Raw genomic sequence first — 10,000 nt, forward strand, 5'->3', positions numbered from 1 at the left:
ACGACTGTTTTCCAAGGCCACAGAGATGACTGGCGGGGTTCCCAAGACTGTTTCTCCTGTTAATGATGTAGAAATGTTGTTAATCTGTCACTAGAACCTTAAAAACACCCTTAAAAACCCTTATTACTTCAACTAGAGCCTTTAAAAGAGTGTTTCTCCAGTTAATAATGCAGAAATCTTGTCACTCTGCCTCTAGAACCTTAAAAACACCCTTAAAAACCCTTATTACTTCAACTAGAGCCTTTAAAAGAGTGTTTCTCCAGTTAATAATGCAGAAATCTTGTCACTCTGCCTCTAGAACCTTAAAAACAGCCTTAAAAATCCTTAATACTTCAACTAGAGCCTTTTAAAAGAGTGTTTCTCCAGTTAATAATGCAGAAATCTTGTCATGAGTTTCCCTATTCCTTGTGGTGACTATTTGGTGATTTTGTACAGCTTCACAAACTCATGTGGGGGGTTAAAATAGTGAAGACTGTGGCCATTAATCTTCTGCCATCCATACACCCTTCCTAATGTCAATAAAATGGTCTAATGGTGCACAAAACTCAATTAAAATAGTGAAGACTGTGGCCATTAATCTTCTGCCCTCCATACACCCTTCCTAATGTCAATAAAATGGTCTAATGGTACACAAAACTCAAAGTAAAAATTTGTCCCAGTACTGAAGGGGTTAAAATAGTGAAGACTGACCATTAATCCTCCATAGACCTTTAATAATATCAATAAAATGGTCTAATGGTACACAAAACTCAAGGTAAAATGTGTCCCAGTACCGAATGGGTTAAACTGGCAAGATGTTACTATGAAACGGCTTTTTGGGGACATTAGGAGGTGGAGGAGGGAGAGGTGGAGAGGTGGAGAGGTGGAGTGGGCCAGTGAGGCAGGAGAAAGCTGAGAGACGAGTAAAAAAGTGAATAACCCACTAAACCTGGTAGTCTTTCTCTCCCTCCCTCCCTCCCTCTCTTCCGCTAAGCTTTCTCCTGCAGTGTTGCCAACGATGCTATGTAAAGACTAACATTTTTCTAGCCAGCCTTGTTATTGTTGTTATTATTACTTTTTTCTTCTTATTTTCTTCTATTTGTCCTTAGAAAAATGCTCTTATGGTATAAAAATGCAGTATATTTGTATTAATGCTAGATATTGACATTTTTTTTTAGCGTAAATGTTGGAAATACGCATTAATATTTCTTTACAAACAAGAAAATATAATGAAAATAGCAAAAAATGTAAGAAAAAGTACTTGGAACCATTAATAACAGACAAAACACCCCAAACACGCCATTAGATATGTCAAAAACACCACCACATACTGACATTAGCGACAGTAGCGGAAAGGTACACCCACACACACACACGCTCAAAAACATTTAAAACACCAAAACACACAGAAAATAGAAAAAAAAAATAAAACACTCAAAAAGCAACACAAAAAATAAGATAATAATAATAATGGAAGCAGCAATGTAGCGAAAGGTAGCAAAGGAATGTCATCAAATTTCACTAAACACAAACCAAACAAGACGAAACACATTCCAAAACACAAAAAATAGACTAAAAAAATAAAACACACAAAAAAACACCACAAAAACACAGGAAAGAGGGGAAAATAAAGATAAAACTGGTAAAATAATGAAATGTAGCAAGATTCTCTAAACAATAGCACAAACACAGAAATACACCCACAAAACACTGTAAAAACACGTAAAACACACAAAATATACCCAAAAACACACCAGGAAGATAAAGCACGGAAAAAAAACACCACAAAAACACAGAAAAAAGCTAAAAATCAATAAACAAACAGCGAGATTGTGAAATGCAGCAGAAATCTCTAACTAACACCACACAAACACACTCAAACACTATATAAACACACAAAAACACAAAACACAAAAAATAAAACACAGGAAAAAACCACCATAAAAACACGAAAAACACCAAAAATAATAAAAACAACGAGAAAGCGAAATGTAGCAAGAATATGAGCTAACCTGCCCGTCACTCAACCAGGGGAAGCGAAGCGGGCTGGCTGTGTGGCTGTGTCTGTGTTTACGCGTGTCTGACTGCTGTGGGCGGCTGTGGCAAGATGTGGGAGGCTGTGGGGAAGGCTGCTGTGGCTGTGGTGGTGGCCAGGGTGCTGTGGTCGCTAATTAAAGGGATATATGGCTGTTTTTTAGCCTCCATTATAGGGCTGTCTGTTAACCTCAAGAAAACTGGAGAATGGGCAGGTAAGAGAGAGAGAGAGAGAGAGAGAGAGAGAGAGTGTGTGTGTGTGTGTGTGTGTGTGTGTGTGTGTGTGTGTGTGTGTAAGAAAGAGTTAATTTTGATATATTTTAAGCTAAATTCATGTAGAGAGAGAGAGAGAGAGAGAGAGAGTGTGTTAATTTTGATGTATTTAGAGATAAATTTATGTAAAGAGAGAGAGAGAGAGAGTGAGTGTGTGTGTGTGTGTGTGTGTGAGAGAGAGAGAGTGTGTGTGTGTGTGTGTGTCTGAGAGAGAGAGAGAGAGAGAGTTAATTTTAATAGTTTGAGGTAATTTTACTGAGAGAGAGAGAGAGAGAGAGAGAGAGAGAGAGAGAGAGACGTTCCTTCCTAACCTAACCAGAGCCAGCTTAAGCCTATCTGCTAATTCATTTTCCCTATTTCTAACAAGCTATGGGGGGGGGGGGGCTCCTGGGAACGCGTGGCCTCAGAGGGGGGAGGAGGAGGGGGGGTGGGCCTAACCTAAACTGGTGTCCTAGAGGTAATATTAATTTCCTATGGGGTAAAATGGGGGATTTTATAGGCCTAAATTAACCTAACCTAACCTTCCAATGGGGTTATATTTGCTCATAGGCCTAATCTAACCTAGCCTAACCTATTCTAGTCTATCCTAGCCTAACCTGACCTTACCTAACCTTATTTATTAATTTCTGAGAACGGGTCGAGTGATGTGTGTGTGTGTGTGTGTGTTTTGAGTGTGTTTTTGTGGATTTTGGGTTTATTTGAGTGTGTTTTGAGTGTTTTGAGTGTGTTTTGGTGTGTGTGTGTGTGTGTGTGTGTGTGTGTGTGTGTGTGTGTGTGTGTGTGTGTGTGTGTGTGTGATGTAACTGTACTACAAGATTTATATTTATCTCATTTTTCAAGTAGTGTCTGTCTGTCTGTCTATCTGTCTGTGTGTGTGTCTGTCTGTCTGTCAATATATATACCTATGGAAAAGAATCGTGTGTGTGTGTGTGTGTGTGTGTGTGTGTGTGTTTAGTGTTTGTATTATCAAATTATGCAACTCATCTCTCTCTCTCTCTCTCTCTCTCTCTCTCTCTCTCTCTCTCTCTCTCTCTCTCTCTCTCTCTCTCTCTCTCTCTCTCTCTCTCTTGTGAAGGCTTTCAGTTGTGAGCAACGGATGGCATTGGGAAGGCTTATGTGTTTGAGGTAGAGAGAGAGAGAGAGAGAGAGAGAGAGAGAGAGAGAGAGAGAGAGAGAGAGAGAGAGAGAGAGAGAGAGAGAGAAGATTACCAAGATAAGATAAAAGATGGAGAGAGAGAGAGAGAGAGAGAGAGAGAGAGAGAGAGAGAGAGAGAGAGAGAGAGAGAGGTAATGGTGTAAATTGTTTAAGTAAGTAGAAAGTGTGTGTGTGTGTGAGGAGGAGGAGGAGGAGGAGGAGGAGGAGGAGGAGGAGGAGGAGAGAGGAGGAGGAGGAGGAAGAAGAAAGAAGAAGAAGAAGAAGAAGAAGAAGAAGAAGATTAAATAACAAAAAATAAATAATAATGACTAATGTTTTTTCAGAGAGAGAGAGAGAGAGAGAGAGAGAGGTGATAATATCTCTCTCTCTCTCTCTCTCTCTCTCTCTCTCAAATATTAACAAGCATATTGAAAGAAATGTACTAATGATATACTCTCTCTCTCTCTCTCTCTCTCTCTCTCTCTCTCTCTCTCTCTCTCTCTCTCTCACAGCTGGCCCGGCAAGGTTTCAAGGTCGTCTTAGTCAGCAGAACTCCTTATAAACTTCAAAATGTCGCTGCTGAAGTCAGTAAGTGTGTGTGTGTGTGTGTGTGTGTGTGTGTGTGTGTCATTCTTTCCCCCAAAACACACCAAAAACACACCAAAACATTCCAAAAACACACCAAAACACACAAAAATACACCCAAACACACAAAACACACAAACACACAAAAACACACAAAACACAAACACAAAACACACAAAACACAAAAACACACAAAACACCAAAACACAAAAACACCCAAAACACATCAAAACACACAAAACACAAAACACAAAACACAAAAACACTCAAAAAACACCAAAAAACACCCAAAAACACACCAAAACACACAAAACACAACACACACAAAAACACCCAAAACACTCAAAACACTCAAAACACCCAAAACACTCAAACACCAAAACACAAAAAAAACACAAAAACACAAAACACCTCAAAAACCCCAATCGACTGTTCTGACCCCCTCACCAACACCACAGGCACCAAATATAAGGCAGAAACGAAGATAATTGATGTGGACTTCACCCAAACGAACATTTACGAGCGACTTGAGCGAGAGCTGGCTGGGCTGGACATTGGAGTGCTGGTGAACAATGTCGGCATGAGTTACGAGTTTCCCGAGTACTTCCTGGAGGTGGACGGCTGTGCTAAGTAAGTCTGGGGGGTGTTTTAGGGTGTTTTTGGGGTGTTTTAGGGTGATTTGAGAGTTTCTATAGTTTTTGGGGTGTTTTGGGGTGTTTTGGTGGATTTTGGGGTGTTTTGGGGGTGTTTTAGGGTGATTGAGAGTTTTACAGTGTTTTGGGGTGTTTTGGTGATTTGAGAGTTTCTGTAGTGTTTTGGGGTGTTTTAGGGGATTGAGAGTTTTATAGTTTTTGGGGTGTTTTGGATTGAGAGTTTCTATAGTTTTTGGTGTGTTTGGGGTGTTTTTGGGTGTGTTTGTTTTATGTGTTTGGTGTTTTGGGTGTTTTGAGTTTTATAGTGTTTGAGGTGGTGATTGAGAGATTCTGCAGTGTTTTGGGGTGTTTTGGTGTGTTTTGGGGTGTTTTGGGGTGTTTTGGTGTTTGGGGGTGTTTTGGTAGGTTTTTGGGGGGTTTGGTGTGTTTTTAGGGTGTTTTGTGGTGTTTTGGGTGTGTTTTGTGGTGTTTTTGGTGTGTTTTGGTGTTTTTCAGGGTTCTAATAGATATAAACAGGATGCAGTGGAAGTTATTAGTGTTTTTAAAGGTTCTAATAGTTTTAAAGGGGTTTTAATGTTTGTTTAGGGTATATTTAGCATTGTTCTCTCTCTCTCTCTCTCTCTCTCTCTCTCTCTCTCTCTCTCTATTCATTAAATTTAAGAGTGTTTTTAAAGGTTCCAATACTATTAAAAGCATTCTAGTGTGTGTGTTTGGAATATATTTACCATTGTTACTCTCTCTCTCTCTCTCTCTCTCTCTCTCTCTCTCTCTCACTCTCTCACTCTCTCACTCTCACACTCTCTCTCTCTCTCTCTCCTCAGAGTGTGGAAGAACCATCATTAACTGCAACATTCACTCTCTCTCTCTCTCTCTCTCTCTCTCTCTCTCGCTCTCTCTCACACACATGCTCTCTCACACTCTCTCACACACTCACACAGCCTCTCACACTCTCTCTCTCTCCTCAGAATGTGCGAGAACCTCATTAACTGCAACATTCGCTCTCTCACTGAGATGACGAGGATTGTTCTGCCCGGAATGGTGGAGAGGGGAAGAGGGCTGGTATTGAACCTCTCCTCTCTCTCCTCCACCATCCCTGCCCCCCTCCTGGCTGTCTATGGGGCCTCTAAGGTGTGTGTGTGGGTGTGGGTGTGGGTGTGTTGATTTTTTGTGTGTTTTTTGAGTGTTTTTGTGGGTTTTTGTATGTTTTTGTGTGTTTTGGGTGTGTTTTGGGGTGTTTTGAATGCATTTGGTTATGTTTGAGTGTGTGTGGGTGTGTTTTGAGTGTGTTTGATTGTTTTGGGGGGATTTTGGTGTGTTTTTGTGTGTTGGGTGTGTTTTAGGGTGTTTTGGGTGTTTTGGTGTGTTTTGAGTGCTTTTGAGGGTTTTGTTGTGTTTTGGGGTGTTTTTGAGTGTTTTAGGGTGGTTTGAGTGTGTTTGGGGATTTTGGCATGTTTTGGAGTGTTTTGGTGTGTTTTGAGTGATTTTGGTGTTTTGATGTTTTGGGGTTTTTGGTGTGTTATGGAGTGTTTTGGTGTGTTTTTGAGTGATTTTGGGGTGTTTTGGATGTGTTTTGATGTGTTTTGGGGTATTTCGGTGTGTTTTTGATGTGTTTTGCATGCTTTTAAGTGTGTTTGAGTGTGTGTGTGTTTTAAGACCATTTTTGAGTGCGTTTTGATGGTTTTCCTAACCTAACCTAATTTAACACTCCCTCTCTCCTCGGCCCTCCTACAGTCGTATGTCCGTAGCTTCAGCGAGAGCATCTGTGAAGAGGTGGCCAGCCGGGGGGTGACCGTACAGTGCTTGGTGCCCGGGTTTGTGGTGTCCAACATGTCCAGAATTCGCCGCCCTTCGCTGATGGTCCCCTCGGCTGCTGCGTATGTACGAATGTCACTCAGAACAGCTGGGGTGGAGAAACAGACAGCTGGTTACTTCATGCATAAATTCCAGGTGAGAGAGAGAGAGAGAGAGGAGGGAGGAGTTGAGTGAGAGAGAGAGAGAGGGGGATGGATGTGAGTGAGTGAGTGAGAGAGAGAGGTGTGTGTGTGTGTGTTTGTGTAGTGGAAAATTTATTGGTGTTTTTGATAGAGAGAGAGAGAGAGAGAGAGAGTGTGTTTTCCAAGGCCACAGAATGACTGGTGGGGTTTTAAAAGAGTGTTTCTCCAGTTAATAATGCAGAAATCTTGTCACTCTGTCTCTAGAACCTTAAAAACACCCTTAAAAACCCTTATTACTTCAACTAGAGCCTTTTAAAAGAGTGTTTCTCCAGTTAATAATGCAGAAATCTTGTCACTCTGCCTCTAGAACCTTAGAAACACCCTTAAAAACCCTTATTACTTCAACTAGAGCCTTTTAAAAGAGTGTTTCTCCAGTTAATAATGCAGAAATCTTGTCACTCTGCCTCTAGAACCTTAAAACACCCTTAAAACCCTTATTACTTCAACTAGAGCCTTTTAAAAGAGTGTTTCTCCAGTTAATAATGCAGAAATCTTGTCACTCTGCCTCTAGAACCTTAAAACACCCTTAAAACCCTTATTACTTCAACTAGAGCCTTTTAAAAGAGTGTTTCTCCAGTTAATAATGCAGAAATCTTGTCACTCTGCCTCTAGAACCTTAAAACACCCTTAAAACCCTTATTACTTCAACTAGAGCCTTTTAAAAGAGTGTTTCTCCAGTTAATAATGCAGAAATCTTGTCACTCTGCCTCTAGAACCTTAAAACACCCTTAAAACCCTTATTACTTCAACTAGAGCCTTTTAAAAGAGTGTTTCTCCAGTTAATAATGCAGAAATCTTGTCACTCTGCCTCTAGAACCTCTAAAACCTTATTACTTCAACTAGAGCCTTTTAAAAGAGTGTTTCTCCAGTTAAAATGCACCCTTAGAAACCCTTATTACTTCAACTAGAGCCTTTTAAAAGAGTGTTTCTCCAGTTAATAATGCAGAAATCTTGTCACTCTGCCTCTAGAACCTTAAAAACACCCTTAAAAACCCTTATTACTTCAACTAGAGCCTTTTAAAAGAGTGTTTCTCCAGTTAATAATGCAGAAATCTTGTCAATCTGCCTCTAGAACCTTAAAAACACCCTTAAAAACCCTTATTACTTTTAAAAGAACACCTTTAAGGGTTCTGAGGACTTTTAAGGGTGTAAAGAGGATCTAAGGGCATTTTTCTAACTATCTAAGGGTGATTTTAAGGGTGTAAAGTGATCTAAGTGTGATTTTAAGGGTGTAAAGTGATCTAATGGGGATTTTAAGGGTTCTGAAGGCTTGTAAGGGTGTAAAGAAGATCTAATGACATTTTACTAATCTCACCTAACCCCTCTCTCTCTCTCCCCCTCCCCCCCAAACAGACGTACTTCATAGAGCTGGCCCGATCGTACCTGCCAGGGTGTGTGCTGACCTCCATAGTGGCCAGCCAGCTCAAAGGTTTCCGGACCAGAGCTCACAAGAAGAGGATGGCCGCCAAGAGTGAATAAGTGTGTGAGAGAGAGAGAGAGAGTGTGGGAGTGAAGAAGATGGTGGCCAAGAGTGATTGAGTGTGAGAGAGAGAGAGAGACAGAGGGTTTACGAGCGTTTTGCACAAGAGAGGTGATTTTAGTAGAGAGAGAGAGAGAGAGAGAGAGAGAGAGAGAGAGAGAGAGAGAGAGAGAGAGAGAGAAAGAAATAGAAATAGAGAGAGAGAGAGAGAGAGAGAGAAAGAGAAATTGAAAGAGAGAGAGAGAGAGAGAGAGAGAGAAAGAGAAAGAGAAAGAGAGAGAGAGAGAGAGAGAGAGAGAGAGAGAGAGAGATATTCAGTTCACAAGCTAGTGTGTGTGTGTGTGTGTATGTGTGTGTGTGTCTGTCTAACTTTGGTGTTTAAGAAGATTTTGAAAACATTCCTAACTGTTTTAAAAGTGTGTGTGTGTGTGTGTGTGTGTTAAGGTTGTTATTGTTGTTTTTTTGTTGTTTCTGTTCTTCTTCTTCTTCTTCTTCTTCTTCTTCTTCTTCTTCTTCTTCTTCTTCTTCTTCTTCTTCTTCTTCTTCTTCTTCTTCTTCTTCTTCTTCTGCTTCTTCTTCTGCTTCTTCTTTTTCTTTTTCCTCCTCCTCCTGCTCCTCCTCCTCCTCCTCCTCCTCCTCCTCCTCCTCCTCCTCCTCCTCCTCCTCCTCCTCCTCCTCCTCCTCCTTTCTTCTTCTTCCTCCTCCTCCTTAATCTTCTTCTTCTCATTATTATTATTATTATTATTATTATTATTATTATTATTATTATTAATATTTCTGGTATTTTTTCCCCTTCACTATTAATATTGTTGTAATTATTGTAATTTCCTAATAAAATGTCACATCTGGATCTATTGTTATTATTATTATTATTATTATTATTATTATTATTATTAGAATGTTTCTCCAGTTAATAATGCAGAAATCTTGTCACTCTGCCTCTAGAACCTTAAAAACACCCTTAAAAACCCTTATTACTTCAACTAGAGCCTTTTAAAAGAGTGTTTCTCCAGTTAATAATGCAGAAATCTTGTCACTCTGCCTCTAGAACCTTAAAAACACCCTTAAAACCCTTATTACTTCAACTAGAGCCTTTTAAAAGAGTGTTTCTCCAGTTAATAATGCAGAAATCTTGTCACTCTGCCTCTAGAACCTTAAAACACCCTTAAAACCCTTATTACTTCAACTAGAGCCTTTTAAAAGAGTGTTTCTCCAGTTAATAATGCAGAAATCTTGTCACTCTGCCTCTAGAACCTTAAAACACCCTTAAAACCCTTATTACTTCAACTAGAGCCTTTTAAAAGAGTGTTTCTCCAGTTAATAATGCAGAAATCTTGTCACTCTGCCTCTAGAACCTTAAAACACCCTTAAAACCCTTATTACTTCAACTAGAGCCTTTTAAAAGAGTGTTTCTCCAGTTAATAATGCAGAAATCTTGTCACTCTGCCTCTAGAACCTTAAAACACCCTTAAAACCCTTATTACTTCAACTAGAGCCTTTTAAAAGAGTGTTTCTCCAGTTAATAATGCAGAAATCTTGTCACTCTGCCTCTAGAACCTTAAAACACCCTTAAAACCCTTATTACTTCAACTAGAGCCTTTTAAAAGAGTGTTTCTCCAGTTAATAATGCAGAAATCTTGTCACTCTGCCTCTAGAACCTTAAAACACCCTTAAAAACCCTTATTACTTCAACTAGAGCCTTTTAAAAGAGTGTTTCTCCAGTTAATAATGCAGAAATCTTGTCACTCTGCCTCTAGAACCTTAAAACACCCTTAAAAACCCTTATTACTTCAACTAGAGCCTTTTAAAAGAGTGTTTCTCCAGTTAATAATGCAGAAATCTTGTCACTCTGCCTCTAGAACCTTAA

General features: G+C 39.8%; 1 protein-coding gene across 1 annotated transcript; it reads left to right on the forward strand.

Moving 5' to 3' along the window:
• Nucleotides 1-1,999: 1,999 nt before the first annotated feature.
• Nucleotides 2,000-8,273, forward strand: LOC123509194 (very-long-chain 3-oxoacyl-CoA reductase-like). Its single transcript, XM_045263395.1, has 9 exons — nucleotides 2,000-2,228; nucleotides 3,127-3,138; nucleotides 3,377-3,411; nucleotides 3,934-4,009; nucleotides 4,465-4,636; nucleotides 5,625-5,787; nucleotides 6,391-6,606; nucleotides 8,007-8,211; nucleotides 8,256-8,273. Exons 1-8 carry the CDS (start codon nucleotides 2,087-2,089, stop codon nucleotides 8,130-8,132), a joined length of 942 nt encoding a protein of 313 aa, XP_045119330.1. The 5' UTR covers nucleotides 2,000-2,086; the 3' UTR covers nucleotides 8,133-8,211; nucleotides 8,256-8,273.
• The last annotated feature ends 1,727 nt before the right edge of the window (nucleotides 8,274-10,000 follow it).

This window comes from Portunus trituberculatus, chromosome 26 (genome assembly GCF_017591435.1).
Source record: "Portunus trituberculatus isolate SZX2019 chromosome 26, ASM1759143v1, whole genome shotgun sequence".
NCBI lineage: Eukaryota > Metazoa > Arthropoda > Malacostraca > Decapoda > Portunidae > Portunus > Portunus trituberculatus.

Bases quoted from the DNA above. Each gene is read 5' to 3' on its own strand.
- LOC123509194 (XM_045263395.1), top strand. From the start codon at position 2,087: ATGTGGGAGGCTGTGGGGAAGGCTGCTGTGGCTGTGGTGGTGGCCAGG. The intron at 5,788-6,390 runs GTGTGTGTGTGG...GCCCTCCTACAG, and splicing joins CTGTCTATGGGGCCTCTAAG to TCGTATGTCCGTAGCTTCAG. The intron at 6,607-8,006 runs GTGAGAGAGAGA...CCCCCCAAACAG, and splicing joins ACTTCATGCATAAATTCCAG to ACGTACTTCATAGAGCTGGC.